Source organism: Phocoena sinus, chromosome 17 (assembly GCF_008692025.1).
Source record: "Phocoena sinus isolate mPhoSin1 chromosome 17, mPhoSin1.pri, whole genome shotgun sequence".
Taxonomy (NCBI): domain Eukaryota; kingdom Metazoa; phylum Chordata; class Mammalia; order Artiodactyla; family Phocoenidae; genus Phocoena; species Phocoena sinus.
Genome location: NC_045779.1, coordinates 43,117,876 through 43,135,148, shown reverse-complemented (window position 1 = coordinate 43,135,148; position 17,273 = coordinate 43,117,876). Strand labels below are relative to the sequence as shown.

General features: G+C 33.8%; 1 protein-coding gene across 15 annotated transcripts in view; it reads right to left on the bottom strand.

The window, feature by feature from the left end:
• The window catches only part of VPS13B (vacuolar protein sorting 13 homolog B), an 831,417-nt gene that overhangs the window by 432,487 nt on the left and 381,657 nt on the right, over window positions 1-17,273 (bottom strand). For all 15 annotated transcript variants that reach the window (XR_004346563.1, XR_004346562.1, XM_032610621.1 and 12 more), the window contains one exon: window positions 13,261-13,495. Coding sequence is in view for 13 of the 15 variants with exons in the window: in XM_032610621.1 (XP_032466512.1) it covers window positions 13,261-13,495 (235 nt within the window). In the remaining 2 variants the exon portion in view is untranslated. The remainder of the gene's footprint in view (window positions 1-13,260; window positions 13,496-17,273) is intronic.

Sequence of the window (17,273 nt, the reverse complement as noted above, 5' to 3'; positions counted from 1 at the left end):
GCAGGGCACTTGGGGTCATTGAGGTAGCCAGGGAGATCAGTCAGACCAAGATTTGTCCAGAGTCCAGAGACAGTGATCTCCCCAGGATGCAGGCACCACTCTCACTCAATCTGCCATGTAAAGGTCTGTACCATAAGCCTTTCCTTGTTGGCCTAACAGAGGAGCAGCATCAGCCATCCAACAAATCCAAGACATGACCCTACTGGCAAGGAGAGCATCTAGGAAGGCAAAGCCATCATGTCCTTGAATCAAAGTCTAAATAAACTCTTAGGATTTGGCTTAAGTCGCAGCTTTCCTTAGAAGCTAGAGGTGTGAGTGTTTAAATCCCCCACTGGCCTGTGGAATCTAATGCAGTGCCCCCACCCCCCACCAACCCCACTTCCGGCATGGTGTAGATACACTTTCTGTACCTGTGCATTCTGCTGCCAGGTGAGTAAAACTCCAAGATTGGAACAATAAGCGTGTTAATGCCACACACTGTCCTTAGAAGTCTTGTGGCATTAACGGAAGGGACAGGCGCAACGGTGGACATGAAATTACCCCTCCCAGAACCTCCTCCACATCAGCCTGTATGGGAACTAGCCCAGCATATCTGTATTCCACAGAATGCCCCAGAGGGGGTCTACCTCTGCATCTTACTCCTGCCTGCATAGCACACTGATCTTTAACATTTTCAGTAACTCAGAGACATCTCTGGGACTTTCACATAGCTCCTGTCAACATGTCGGGCCGTTAACTACAAACTTGATTTTGATGGCTTTCTTTTCAAGAATAATTACCCTGTACCTGAAATGTTGGCCTATTTACTGCTTGTGCAAAAACACGACAATAAAATCAATGTTCTACACTTCCTGAAAGTAAAAAAAAACCAGAAAGTATCCATCCTGAAAAACAAGAAAAATGTATTGAAGAAAAAATTAACAGAGCCTCAGAGAGCTGAAGTGTACTAACCTAAAATGGAAGGCCCAGAGGTGAGAAGAAAAGAGCACAAAAATATTTGGAGAAATAATGGCTGAAAAATCTCCAAACTGATGAATAATATTAGTACATACATCCAAGCAGCTCAACCAAGCTCAAATAGGATGAATACTGAAACATAAATACCTATAGATATTATAGTCCAATTGTTGAAAACTACAGAACAAGAGAAGTTCTTAAAAGGAGCAAAAGAAAAATAACTCATCACATATAGTGGAAAATCAATATGTTTAAAAGTTGACTTCTACGTGAAATAATTGATTCAGAAGGCAGTGGAAAATCACATTCAGATACGTGAAAGGAAGTAATAAACTGTCAACGAAGAACTCTACGTCCAGAAAAACTATGTTACAAATATTAAGGTGAAATTAAAACATTCTCTGATCAACAAGGGCTGAGAGAATCCATTGCTAGCAAAGCTGCCTTATGAGTAATACTAAAGTAAGTCCTTCAGGTGCTAATTCAAATCCATGGGAGGAAATGAAGAGTGCTGGATACGACAAATAAGTGGGTTAATATGAAAAATTCTATATATGTATTACTTCTCATTTCTCCTCTCAAGTACTTTAAAAGGCAGTTGACTATACAGAGCAATGAATATAACACTGTATTGCTGGGTTACGATACATAGAGGTGTGATATATGTGTGAACAGAAATGAATAGAGAACAGAACTATGTTCAAAATTTTTTCCATAATTTATCAGAATTAAGTTAAAATATATCTGAGGTGGAGTGTGATAAATTCAGAAACATAATATAATCCTTAGAGCCATCACAAATTAATACATAGTAAAAAAAAATCAGTGGAGAAAATGAAAAAATGATATGCTAAAATACATACCTAAAACAAAGAAGGTATTAAAAGAGACAGGGAACAAAAAACAAGACAAACAGATAACAAATAGCAAGTGACCAATTTAATTAAAATACATCAACATTACATGAAATATAGATGGTCTAAACCCCCCATTTAAAAATAAGAGATTGTCAGACTGCACAAAAACATCAAAATCTAACTAAATGCTGTCTAAAAGAGAAATACCTGCATTCAAAAACATAACTATGGGGCCTTCCCTGGTGGCGCAGTGGTTGAGAATCTGCCTGCTAATGCAGGGGACATGGGTTCGAGCCCTGGTCTGGGAGGATCCCACATGCCGCGGAGCAACTAGGCCCGTGGACCACAACTACTGAGCCTGCGCGTCTGGAGCCTGTGCTCCGCAACAAGAGAGGCCGCGATAGAGGCCCGCGCACGGCGATGAAGAGTGGCCCCCACTTGCCACAACTAGAGAAAGCCCTCGCACAGAAACGAAGACCCAACACAGCCAAAACTAAATAAATAATTTAAAAAAAAAAAAAAACATAACTATGTTTAAATAAAAAGAATGAAAAAGATATACCATAAAACCTATAACCATAAAAAAGTTGGAATAGCTATAAAAAATAACAGATAAAATAGATTTAAGAAAATACGTTTTATACAGGCAGAGAAGGACATTTCATAATGATAACAGGATCAATATTTTAGGAATCCGTAACAGATATATGCACCTATGCATCTAACAACAGAGCTTCAAAATCTATGAAGCAAAAATTGACAGAATTTAAATAAAAAATGGATGACTAAATAAAAATACTTGAAAATTTCAATACTCTAGTACTTTCAATAATTGACAGAATAACTAGACAGAAAGTCAGTAGGGTTATAGAAGAACTGAACAACAATATCAACCAACCAACCTAACTGACATACATAGAATGTTATACCCAACTACTACAGAACAACCATTCAAGCACACATGGAACATTTTCCCAAACAGACCATATGCTAGGCCATCAAGCAATTCTTAATAAATTTAAAAGGATTAAAATCATACCATATATGTTCTAGACCACAATGGAATGGAATAGACAACTGAAAAACAGTAAGAAAAAAACCAACAAAACTAAGAGTTGGTTCTGAGTACATAGCAACCTGATAACCCTTTAGCTAGGCTAACCTCAAAGAAGGAGAGAAGGCACAAGTAAAATCAGGAATTAGAGAAGGAATATTACTATTAACCCTAAATAAATTTAAAAGGTTAAACAACAACCCTTATAATGAACAATGCTATTATATCCTCACAAATTAGACAACTTAGACTCAGGGACAACTTTCAAGAAAGACACAATTTATTAAAACTGACTAAAAAGGAAATAGAAAATTTGAACAGACCTATAACAAATAAAGAGACTGAATTATTCATTTAAAAATTTTCCACTATAAAAAAAGTCCACCAATTCCACATGCCTTCACTTGGTGAATTCTATCAAATATTTAAAGAAATAATGCCAATACTCCACAAACTCTTCCAGAAATAGAGGAGGAGAAAAGACTTCCCAACTCATTCTATGAGGCCAGCATTATCCTGATATAAAAACCAAAGACACTGTCAGAAAACTATAGACTAAAATCCCTCATGAATACAGATAAAAAAATAAAAAGGTAAATCGTGTTCAGCATCATATGAAGAGATGACGCGCCATAACCAAATGGTCTATATCCCCATATACAAGATTAGTTTGGGGGAAAAAGGAGGGTGGGATGAATTGGGAGATTGGGATTGACATATATATATATATATATATATATATATATATATATATATATATATATATACACTACTATGTATAAAATAGATAACTAATGAGAACCTACTGTATAACACAGGAAACTACTTGGTGTTCTGTGGTGACCTAAATGGGAAGGAAATCCAAAAAAGAGGGGATATATGTATGGCTGACTCACTTTGCTCTACAGCTGAAACTGACACAGCAGTGTAAAGCGACTATACTCCAATTTAAAAAAACATTAGTTTAATCAATTAATTATGTAAAATTGATTAATGAAATATATCACATTAATAGCATACAGTAGGGGAAAAACACACATGATCACCTCAATAGATTCATAAAAACACTTGATAAAATCCAAAACCACCTCAGTGTAAAAAGTCTCAATAAACTAAGAATAAAAAGGATCTTTCTCAACTTCATGAAGGGCATCTATGAAAAATTCACAGTTACCATTGTATTTAATGGTGCAAGTCTAAATCCTCTTACTTTAAGATGGAAATGGATTCAAAAAACATTAACTTCATATAAAACACTCATGATAAAACAGTAAGAGAAAAAAACATGACTGAAAATTTCTTCAGGCATTATTATCCTAATTTTATAATGAATATAATCATTATACATAATATTATATGTGTATTATATGTGATAACAAAAAGTTGAAAGACAACCCGCACTCCACAACAAGAGAAGCCACCACAATGAGAAGCTCGTGCACCACAACAAAGAGTAGACGCCGCTCGCCACAACTAGAGAAAGCCCGTGAGCAGCAACAAAGACCCAACACAGCCAAAAATAAATAAATAAACTAAAAAAGTAATAATAATCACTTCTTTATTTTAAAAAAAGTGGTCATCATCAAGGGATTTTTATTTTCTCCTGTATATGTTACTTGCTTTCCAAATTTCCATTAATGAGGGCATTATACTAAGTTAGATAAATCAGACAGAGAAAGACAACTACTATATATCACTTGTATATGAAATCTAAAAAAGCTGAACTCAGACAAAAGAATGGTGGTTACCAGGGGCTGAAGGGTAAGGATACACACACCCTACACAGATTGGAGAGATACTGCTAAAGAGTGCAAACTTGCAACTATAAGATCTGAAGATCTAATGCACAGCATAGTGATTTTCAGTCAACAATACATATTACACACTTCAAAGTTGCTAAGAGACTAGATCTTAAATGTTCTCACCACAAAAAAGAAATGATAATTATGTGACCAGATAGAAATGTTAGCTAACACCACACTGGTAATCATATTGCAATATATGTGTATCAAATCAGCATGCTGTACACCTTAAACTTACATAATTTTATATGTCAACTGTATCTGAATTTAAAAATCCCCATTAATTAGAATGTTACCTTGGTATCATTTAAAAACCGTATTTTTAAGATCTTAAGGCAATGTAAATTATATAGTTTATTTTTAAAAGGTGAGCAGGATATTAGATCTGCCATATTGGTTTTTGTTTTTAAAATAAGTGTTTGTGTGGGAGGGTGGAAAATGCAAAATTGATTAACAGGAAATAAATAAAGTAAGGTTCCTTGTCTAGCCTTTAAAAGTTATAGAACCCAGAGGTAAACAAATGATTGAGCAGGATGAATGTGAGCTACTGAGAAGAGAACAATGTCTGTAGCAATTACATTAAATATGTTTAGGCAGTCCAACAGCTTAACTTCATTTGTTATACATGTATGATGGCTTCCAAGAAATTTATTTAAAAACAACACCATCAAGAACAAATCTAAAGCTCTTTTCTGAGCTTCCTCTTTTACCCAGGCAATCTCATTTACATAGGGTTTAAGAATTAAAGTCAAAGACACTGACTAAAGCTGGGAAAAAAACTACTGCTATAGTACATCATCATCTTTCAGAACAAGTGGAAATTATGAATATCAAACTATGATATTTTAAAAATATCTATACTGTAACAATACATATGAACAACTAAGGTGACCAGAATTACATGGAAAAAATAGCCCTCATGTTTTTCATAGATGCTCAACAATTTTCACATCAGTTTCTATTAAAACTCATTAAATCCAACAATAGCAGAGTTTTAATTTATAAATGATCTTTACATTCCAACTTTGTCAAACTATTTTATTAAAGTCACAGGCAACTCTTTCAAAAAAGGAAAAACAAACCTCTGCTAGGCACAGGGTAGAAACCCATCTGCTCAGAGGTGTGAGCTAGATGTAACAAATTACATCTGCAAGCCTCACTGCAAATGCTCTCTAATGAAATTCAAGATGTTGATTTTGACCCACACACCCTACACAGATTGGATCTGGCTATATTAGCGATCATCTCTCCCTTCTCATGGCAACTGAAATCAGATGACACATTTCAACAAACAGTTCCTCATTTTGAACTTTGAAGTCCAAGTTCAGTATAGAAGGCTCAAATCTATAAAGTGAGAACCCTTTTGTTCATCCTATTGATCATCTTTGTAATGTTAAAGGGTTTTTTTTTCATTTTGTTCATATCATAATGACTAGATCACTGTATTTTGAATCTAAACAACTAGATTCAAAAATTAAGGTTTAAATAGAAATTTAGAACTCCAGAATGATAACCAAGCAACACCAAAGACAAAGAGCAAGAGAAAAATAACTTCACAGGAGTTATGAATCCAAGTTAAAAAAAAATAAAAGATAAAGAAAGTTTTAATTGAAACCACGGTCTTCATAACCACCAGGGTCAAATGGTGAAACATCAAAATTTTAACTAAAAATTCAAAGTTGTTTCCTACAGAATACAGACAATGTGTCATTAAGTTCCATTTTTGCTTGAATTATCCTGACTTGGTTTCTGTTGTGTACAACCAAAGGATATCAAGGTATATATACATCTAAATACCATCTCTCTTTTCCGCCTTTCTCAAATATTTTTTTAAAGACACTGGAAATTTGTTATATCAATTTTTCACTTTCTGTTTAGTCCTTAAGGCACCATCATCTGACCTGCATTAACACTATTCCTCTGAAAGTACTGTGATAAGAAAAACCAATCACCCAAAATTGTCAAATCCCTTTCACACCTTTTAGTCCTCATCTTATTGGGCATCTCTGCTACATTTAAATGACTAGATTGTGTGTCTTCCATGACACTACTGCCTCATGGGTTTTTCTGTACTTACCTTATTCACAGTTTTCAACATAGATTATTTTTTTTTCCTTTTCAGCCAGTGAACATTAGTGTTCCCCCTTTTTCTATCTGGATTATACTTATTTGTCTCTACATAAGTGATTTCAGGTGATCACATCTTTTTTCATGGTCTTCCCTGCTATCACATTGTGTATCTCTAACAATGATTCCTCTTTTGAGCTCTAGACCCATATATGCAACAGCGTATTAGATATATTTACCTGAATGTCCCACAAACACTCTACAGTATGTGCCAACCTAAATTCATCCTTCCCATCTTCCACACCTAAAACTAAACCTCTTTCTTTATTTGTAATCATAATATTAACCATATAAATGTCTACACACATCCAATGTGTAGAATAACTAGGAGTTATTCTACACATTTACTTCTCTTTCACTATAACTAATCCAGTCACAAAGTTTTGCCAGTTTTTTTGTTAACTATTTCTCTATTCTTTCCCATTTTCTCCATCCCTATCACCACCATTCTGGTTCTGACAGTCATGTTTCCAGACAACTATAATAGCTAGATGCAATATCTAATCTCCTTGCCTCCAATTTTCCTATCTTCCCCTAAGCCCTTGCCCTCTCAGACCCCCACCAAATCCATCATCTACAATTATCAAAAAACATTTACTGAATAAAAATGAGTTGAACATAAAACAATAATAGTACTGGAGAAGCAGACTAGAAAGAAGCACAATCGGAAGGTGGTATAGATTTAGATACACTGCATATCTGGTTGATCATGAATGACTGAAACTATTTATCTACATTCTGAAACCAGCAAAATGACACTGAGACAGAAAAAAAGCATTATAACTCAAAATGAGGATGAGAACAGGAGAGGACAAAACAGCAGATAAGTAATATCATGAAATTTTTAAACATATAAATATAACAGATAAATAGCAAGTGACTGAGGCCCAGAGAGATAAACCATAAAGGATCAATCTGATTCATGACAACCATCCTTCAACAGGTTCCAATACTCAAATATGTTTGAAAAAGAGAATGTGGAATGACACTGAAACCAGGAGGACTAGTTGAAAACTGAAAGTGAACAGACCTCAAGATTCTTTCTCAATCTATGCACAGGTATAAAGATAAAGAGTAAACTACTTTTTACATGTATGCATCAAAGGGTTATACTCAAATATTTTTACAAACAACATTTAAAATGAAGAAAAAATATATACTTATGGTCTTTCATAAGTTAATATCTACAGTTTTTTTAATGCCTGAAGAAGTTTTAAATATCTTGAAATAATCTCCTTTCCTCAAGGTAGGTTTGACCAATGAGAATAACCAGGTGGTTAAAAAACTGAAACCTAAAGTAAAATTTAGGTTTCAATGTTGATTATATAGTCACTCTATAGTCTCCTAGGGAGTATGAAAAATAGACTTTAGAAGTTTCTATTTGATTCTAGTCCTCTCCATCTGGTATATGATATTTTTAAAAGTTGAAAATAAACTAAGATTCTAACTCAGTTCTGGAAAAAAAATCAGAGAATATAATAACATCTTATGCTTTAAAGATGGAGACTTCTGTAGTTCTTAAGACATTCATAATATATTGGAAAAACAAGATAAGAATAAAACAATTTATCAAATGAAAAGGACAAACAGTTGAAGTTGGCAGGAGTGCTGCAGGAGTAAGAGGGATTTGAAAAGAGTATTGAAGAGATAACAAATAGTACGGTAGTACACATCAGCCCTTTCATAAAATCCATTAAGGGGGGGGCTATAATATTGTCATAACATCTTTAACCTCACTGGGGGATTCTATTTCCAGAAACAATGGTAGATTTCATTCCCTGAATGACCCTTGCACTAAAAACAAATGAAAATGATGAATGTATTTATAAAATGTTTATATGTAACACATACTATGATTAAAACTTATATTTGTTTACACAAACACGCACACGCACACACACAGTATCTCCTTAAAATCATAAATGACTTTCTCCAAAAAGTAAAGATTATTAATGCCATGGAATGAGAGAAGCCAGAAACTCAGAGGTAAACAAAACAAATCGCTTGAGGCATTTCAAAACTGGTGAAATTGAACATCCTTGCTCACAAGTAAGGCTGATTAAAGAATTAGACAATAATATAAAATAAATGATTCATGTATCAAGAAACACAAAGAAGCCTTGAAAATTATGAATAAAAAGGAGTTTTAAAAATCAATCAAGGGCTTCCCTGGTGGCGCAGTGGTTGAGAGTCCGCCTGCCGATGCAGGGTACGCGGGCTCGTGCCCCGGTCTGGAAGATCCCACATGCTGCAGAGCGGCTGGGCCCGTGAGCCATGGCCGCTAAGCCTGTACGTCCAGAGCCTGTGCTCCGCAATGCGAGAGGCCACAACAGTGAGAGGCCCGCGTACCGCAAAAAAGAAAAAAAAAAAATCAATCAAAATGAAAAGAATATCATAAGTAAAAATTTAAATTTAATAAAGTGCTACAAAGTTCAAAAACGGGTAAATTAATTTATGGTTTTAGATGTCAAGATGCAGTTTGAATCTGAAGAAAGAGAGGCTCGCAAGGAACTAGAGAAGATCTCCTGGGTGCTGGTAATATTTTTGATCTTGATTCAGATGTAGGCAACAGGGGTAGGTTTATTATAAAATGTATCAAGCTGTGAACTAAGAGTTGAGCAGTTTTCTATATGATATATTTGAATTCTATAAAAGTTTATTCAAAAATTTCAATGAATAACTGTTTAACAGCATATTAGACCCAGCTTTAAAAAATTAATGAAATGGAGGATCAGATTAAAGAAATTACTGAGAATGCAGGTCAGCAAGTCAAAGAGAAAAAATATAAAAGTACAAAGAAGAGACAAGAATAATACAGTAAAAATGTGAAAAATTCTAAAATATATGTAAGAAAGAATAAGGCATAGGCAATATCTGAAGAGATTATGCCAGAAAACTTGCAGAACTCATAAAAGACACCAACACTAAAACTTTAAAACACAAAGATTTAAAAAATTCTGAAAGCTGCCAGAGAGGAAGGACAAAATACCTTCAAAGAAACACAAACTGCAAGTGGACATTGCAGATAAATATTTTCATTGTCAATAGGACAATGAAAAGCAAGAGTCAGCACAACGGAATTTTTAATGGGTCAGACAAAAATAACTACCAACAAAGAAATTATATATCCAACAATATATCTTTCAAAAAGGAGGGCAAAATAAAGACATTTTCAAACAAACAAAATTAAGTTTGCTAACAACATATCATCACTAAAAGGCAAAGGAAAATGATCTGAGATAGAATAAAGGACTGAATTGTAAGAAGGAATGTCTAGTAAGGCACTAGTATAGGAGTCCACAAACATGGCCCATGACCAAATCTGGCTATCAGATTTTGTAAATAAAGTTTCAAAGAAACACAGTCATGTCAGTTCATCGACATATTGCCTACGGCTGCTTCTGCACTCCAAAGCAGAGTTGAGTAGTTGCAACAAGACCACATAACTGGTAAAACTGAAAATATTTACTATCTGGCTCCTTACTAAATAAATTTTCCAAACCCTGCCCTGATTATATATATGCAATAAATATAAGCAATTATTTTTTTTTAAGTGATAAACCATTAATCCAGAGAGGATGATTGAATTAAAGTATTTTAAGACCTGTGTGTTGTTCCGGAGCAGAGTAAATAACTTGATTTAATGCATAATTTAATAAATTAAATATGCAGCTTAATATTTCTAGGACCAGAGTTGACTTTGAGGAAAGGGTGTTAATTTCTAAGATTGAAAGAAAAACAGTTAAGGAATACTTTCCAATATAGCAGGAGAAAAAAGGAATTAAAATAACATATATTACAGTATAAAGGAAAAAACTGTTATTTAAACAACTAAATAAATTCAAACAAGATAGTGAACAGATAACAGGAGAAATGGAGGATGGGAGAAATGGGAGAAAATATTTGCAAATCACATACCTAATAAGTGTCTAATATCAGAATATATAAGGAACTCTTACAACTCAACAATAAAGAGACAAATAACCCAACTAAAAAGTGGGCAAAGGATTTGAAAAGGGGCTTCCCTGGTGGTCCAGTGGGTAAGACTCCGTGCTCCCAATGCAGGGGGCCCAGGTTTGATCCCTGGTCGGGGAACTAGATCCTGCATACATGCTGCAACTAAGAAGCCCACATGCCACAACTAAGAGTCCACATGCTGCCACTAAAGAGTCTGCATGCCGCAAGTAAGAAGCCTGCATGCCGCAACTGAAAATCCCACATGCCACAACGAAGATCCCACGTGCCGCAACTAAGATCCAGTGCAGCCAAAATAAATTTTAAAATATTTTTAAAAAGAAAGGACTTGAATAGAAGAAGAAAATACAGAACAAGATCTACAAATGGCCACTGAGCACATGAAAAGATGCTCAAAATCATTAGACATTACGGAAATGAAAATCAACACCACTAGATACCACTTCCCACCCACTGAGAAGGCTAGAACCAATAAGACAATAACAAGACAACAATAATAAGTGGTGACACAGATATGGATAAATTAATATTGTAAATCAACTATACTTGCACATAAAAATATGTGAATAAATTAGAACCTTCATTCATTGATGTGGGATTGTAAAATGGCACAGATATTTTGAAAAACAGTCTGTCAATTCCTCAAAAGCTAAGCACAGAGTTACCAAATGACCCAACAATTCTACTATATATATCTAATAGAAATTAAAACATATGTCCATGCAAAACAGTGTACAAGAATGATCATAGCAGCATTATTGATAATAGCCAAAAAGTGGAAACAACCCAAATATCCATCAAGTAATCAATGAATAAATAAAATGTGGTATATCCATAAAATGAATTGTTATTCAGCCATAAAAAGGAATGAAGACATACATACTATAACAATGGTTCTATGAAAGAAGTGAAAGATGGCTTCTTTCACTTACCACTTATAATGGTAAGTGAAAGAAGCCAGTCACAAAAGACCACAAATTTTGTTATTTCATTCATATGAAATGTCTAGAAGAAGCAAATTCATAGGGATAGAAAGACAAGTGGTTCGTAGGGTCTGGGGGGAAGGGAGAAAGAGGAGTAGGTGCTAATGATATACCAATTCTTTTTAGGGTGATAAAACTATTCTAAAATTTTATAGTGATGGTTGCATAAAAATTGTAAATACACTAAAAATCATCTAACTGTATACTTTAAACGGAAGAATTTTACAATATGTGAATTTTATCAATGAGTTTTAACAAAAAATCAAGGTACAAATCATTTAATCTTACAAAAATTATTCCAGAGTTAAAATTGTTAAAAAAAGGAGGAAGCACTCCCAGCTCACTTTATGAGCTTTATGAGCTCACTTCACTCTAGTATATCTTTGATATGACATGTAATAGCTATTGTGATAATAAGGAATTCCCTATAACCGAAAACAAATAACAAAGAATGGCTATGTCCAATATGCTAGAGAAATTATCAAGACAAAGAGCACTTAAGAAGAACTCTAAAGAAGTTCCTTCTAACTCTCACAATTCTATGATTTTATGATAATGGTATTCATATCATTAAGTACCAACATTAATTTCTGCCAGTAAAATCATGCTTACTTTTGATAAACCTACGAAAACTAGATTTCAATGGAAATTTCAATAGAGAAAAGGAGAGAGAAATCGACATTAAGTCAAAATCAAAAATTGCAGACTGTACCTGCTTTTCAATAACAGTACTGTGGTAATCTGAACGATATCAGGATTCAGACACTTACATCCTAATAATATGAACAAGGTGTTGACCTATTTAGCACTGTCAAAAAATTTCAGGCTTGTTATTAAAATATAGATTCACATTATTTACTTTGTGACTCAAAACTTCTCCAGGTTCACACAGTTTGAAATGAATACATCAAAGTTCAAAAGGGTATGAACCTACAACTGAAAACACTGCAACATCAGAAATCAAGTATTTACTGAAGAAAGATCCATGGCTCCAATCATCACACAATTATCTACTTTATTTAAATAAATGAGTAATCTAGAAATATAGCATGCTTGCTATAAATAATGTATTCATTTGATTATGTATTTATGAAGCATCCATTCATAAGTCAAGTGGCTTAAATTAAAATCAACCTACTTATAATTCTTAGTTCAGCCTAATGCAAACATCTGAAACCAACATCCTTCTCAAGTTAATTTTATCTATGCTTAGCATTTCAGTGATTATACTGTATTCTATATGATCTTTTGTAGATAGTCTCCATATATATAGTCTCCATATATATAAAAGGTGTGGCTATCAATAAACATCATCATTTAGTTCATTCACTTTGTATATCTCTCTTTGTAAATCACTTAGTTCATTTCCATGCAGTTCTTTCAATGAGAAGACTGATTCAGAAATGCACTGGCATTAAAAAAAAAAGCAGTAAAACTAAAAATATCAGTATAAAATATAATAAACATAGTAAAATAACCATAGGAAGACTTTTTTTAAAAAGTACCTTCTTCAAGGATGGGTCGTGGGATGACAAAAGGAATCTCCTGCAGAGGTTCCATATACTTGTGGCCAGCACTAACAATCTTTATTTGAGGCAAACAGAGGACAAGTGTTCCTGGCATGCTGGTTTGTCCATGGTACCAACTTCTTACTGTTCCAGGAATGTCACCAGATACAATTGTACTTGGGGAAGGCAAGCTATCACTTGGGATGAACACACAACAAGATTGTACTTCAAACTAGAAAAGAAAAGCAAAATCAAAATATTTGGATCAGACTAAATTTGAGAGTAAATGTATCCTCAAACATCTAATATCTTTACCAGAATACACAGGCAAGCCAAAAAAAAGAAAATGCCCCATACTTATGTCTTTATGAGTTACTTTCACTAAAGAATACAACAAACACTTGAAAAGGTATTGTTTCTTGCTATAAATTTGATCAAAAGAGCACAGTGACATGAAATGAAAACGTATCTGCCTTTCCACAGTTCTTTCCAAGAAACATGATTGAGTTAGAAAATGTGCTGGCAAAAAAAGGTGAGAAAATCCTCCTTTTTTTGCAGTTCATTACATTTTGTTAACACCAGCTAAGGCCTTAGAACAGACTAGCATTTTATTGTTCTTACTTTAAAAAATAAAAAACCACGAACAGCTATATCTATGTGAATTTGTCCCTTACTTCACATACTGAAATTTAAGAAAAGAATATTTTAAATGTTCAGATTACATCTCTAGACAAACATTAAAGAACATGTTTATAACATATAGTAATGAAGAAAATTCAGGAGACTTAAAAATCAGAGTGTTATTCCTTACTTTTATCATACTTCAACTTATTACCTAAATTATGATTTCAAGTGAAATTTTTATGTTCCCCTATGCCCAGTGTAGTTACTTAGGTTGCCAGGCCCTAACAGAGTTAAAGTAAGACTAAGCAAGACCAAATAAAAAATTGAATACATCATGAGTTTTTAATTCAAAAGCAATGTAAGTTAAAGCCTATTAGTCTTAGGTGACTCTTGTACAAGGTAATATTCTGTACCTGGTTAGTAAACTGCCCAAATAGCCTACCATACTTAAATTATTTTTAAGAAAATACAAAATATAACCTTCAATTTTCTATAAAATATTTGGCATACAAAGGTATTATCTAATAAAAACTAAAATTTGTTTGCTTGAAAAATGTTTGGATAGTCTCGCAACTTAAAATAACAAAGAGATAATATTTTATAAAAGATAACTAAGAATAAAGTAATAACCTTCTCTTGGGGTTAATATATTCCTTAGTGAGAGCATGATATGTAACAGGTCTGGAATTCCTTGATATGACAAATAATTTGCCAGTCTTACAAATTAAGTACACTTACTCATCTTCCCTTCAATATTTCTGTGCATGGACAAATTGATGAACTCAGTGAAGAGAAATATAAGTAAAATTTTGCAAAAAAAAAAGTATGTTGGTTCATGAAGTATGAGATTTTTTAGTTTTAGAATTTTATCTTGTAGCTTAATTTAAGCATGTATATGGTTAAGCAGTTCATTGTTGATTTAAGATCACAACATTTTTAACTTCTGAAATAGAAGTGTATATTGTCTCAGGTGTTATTATATTTATGTTTTAAAATATATAACTGCATTAGTGATGTTAAAGTGCACAAGCTAAAGTGGCACACTGACAGCATATTCTCCTATATTAATTATGGTTTTAAGGTCAAACAATGAAGGGTCAGTGTTTAACACTTTATGTTAGATTTTTAAAAAATAGTTATTTATTTATTTAATTTATTTGGCTGTGCTGGGTCTTAGTTGTGGCATGCGGGATCTTCATTGTGGCACTCGGGATCTTCATTGCAGCATGTGATATCTTTTAGTTGCAGCGTACGAATTCTTAGTTGCGGCATGTGAGATCTAGTTCCCTGACCAGCAATCAAACCTGCATTGGGAGTACAGAGGCTTGCATTGGGAGTACGGAGGCTTAGCCACTGGACCACCAGGGAAGTCCCTGTGTTAGATATTGATGCTATGTTGAAAAATGCTTCCAACAATGTGAGATCATTAGTTTAATATGCCGCCGTACACAGATTTATACATACATGTCCTGAGAAACAAATTTAAATTGTGCCAAAATTTCCAAAATCACAATATATTCCAAATTTCCACTAATTTGGAAATAAATTATTTAATCAAATTAAAACAACCTGAGCAATGCATACAGAATCGACAGTATGTTAGCCTGACATACATAACAAGTGTAAAAAATAAACTTTCTAAAAAATGATGTATACTGTGGGGATTCTTTTAATGATAAGAACTAAAACATATACATAATCCAAATTGTTCAAACTTATTATAATGTTACATCTATTATGTATACTAAAGCTATCACATAAATCTTTTTACACTTTTAAAATAACTCTTAAACTGTATGTCTAAAATTGTGGTTTTAATGTAAAATGTTGAGTGATTTATATAAGTGAATATAAATCTGCAGCAGTAAATTTTGTATTAATGTAAGGATCTGACAATCCAAGGGAAAGAAAATGAAGTAATCTGCCAGTAAGAAGTCCTCAAACCGGGGGTCAGATCATGTTCATGGAAACCATCTGGTTGGGACCCTCTGAGCCACACCAAACACAAATGATCTTTTAAAAAAATATCCTATTCATTAATGCATCACAGCTGCACTGAGTGTTACTTCATTTTTCCATGGCAACATCCTTTTTGTTTCAAGGATCTTATTTCAGTTTTGGTAGCAACATGTTCTTTTGCCAATATTGAACACATTCATGTGTTAAAGTGAAGGGATTATTACAAATTCTTGAAGTAGAACCACCTCTATTTTGATTCCTATTAGGTCAAGGGCTACATATCTAAGTATCATATGCTGAGGATAAACCAATAAAGTAGAAATTATTCGGTATTATTTTAATAAATGAAATGATTGTCATGCGTTTTTTCTTAAGTTCCAAGTTCCGTTTTTTCTGAAGTTTCAAGTGCTGTTTGAAAAGATATATGCCATTTGTACCCCCATCCTCCATAAGTGAGGTTTGGTAAACTTTGATTTTTCTAATTTGTGTGCTCTATAACTGTGACCATAACTGAGTTAAAAAGAAGAGACTAAGACAGGTTTCATTTATACATTAACCTAATAAGCATTTTAATTAGCCCACTGTCCATTATATAGAATAACTTTACATAAATGCTTTAAAATCTCACACCATATTTTCTGCCCTTTTAAATAATGCTCCTATTTCCCAAATAACATGTTTTCCTTTCTTCAAAGCTTGAAACTTGGACTTCCCTCGTGGCACAGTGGTTAAGAATCCGCCTGCCAATGCAGGGGACATAGGTTCGATCTCTGGTCCGGGAAGATACCACATGCTGCAGAGCAACTAAGCCTGTGCGCCACAACTACTGAGCCTGCGCTCTAGAGCCCGCGAGCCACAACTACTGAGCCCGCATGCCACAACTACTGAAGCCCACGTGCCTAGAGCCCGTGCTCCACAACAAGAGAAGCCACCGCAATGAGAAGTCCACACACCGCAACAAAGAGTAGCCCCCGCTCACCACAAGTAGAGAAAGCCCACACACAGCAATGAAGACCCAACACAGCCAAAACTAACTAAATAAATAAATTTATTTGAAACAAAAAAAAAAAAAAACCTTGAAACTTTAGTGATAATTATAGTTAGAAAGTTTCTACAGAATGAAATGTTCTCTGCATGAATGTATTTTACTCCTCAGGAAACAGTTTAAAATAAAAAATAAAAGTGAAGAAACATTGCAGGTTGTATTTTCATTCACTTTTTCTTTCTTTTATTCATGCATTCTTTAACATCCACCATTAACTGAGCTGGAAGTCAGGAAAACAGACAAAAGACATAGTCCTAGCATTTAAGAAACTTGAAAGAAGAGGATTTTAAAATACTAATAGCCTTACATAATTTTCACTAGAGCATAATAAAGTCTACAATGTCAGACACTGTGCTTATTTTGTTCATGCTACAGTCTCAGT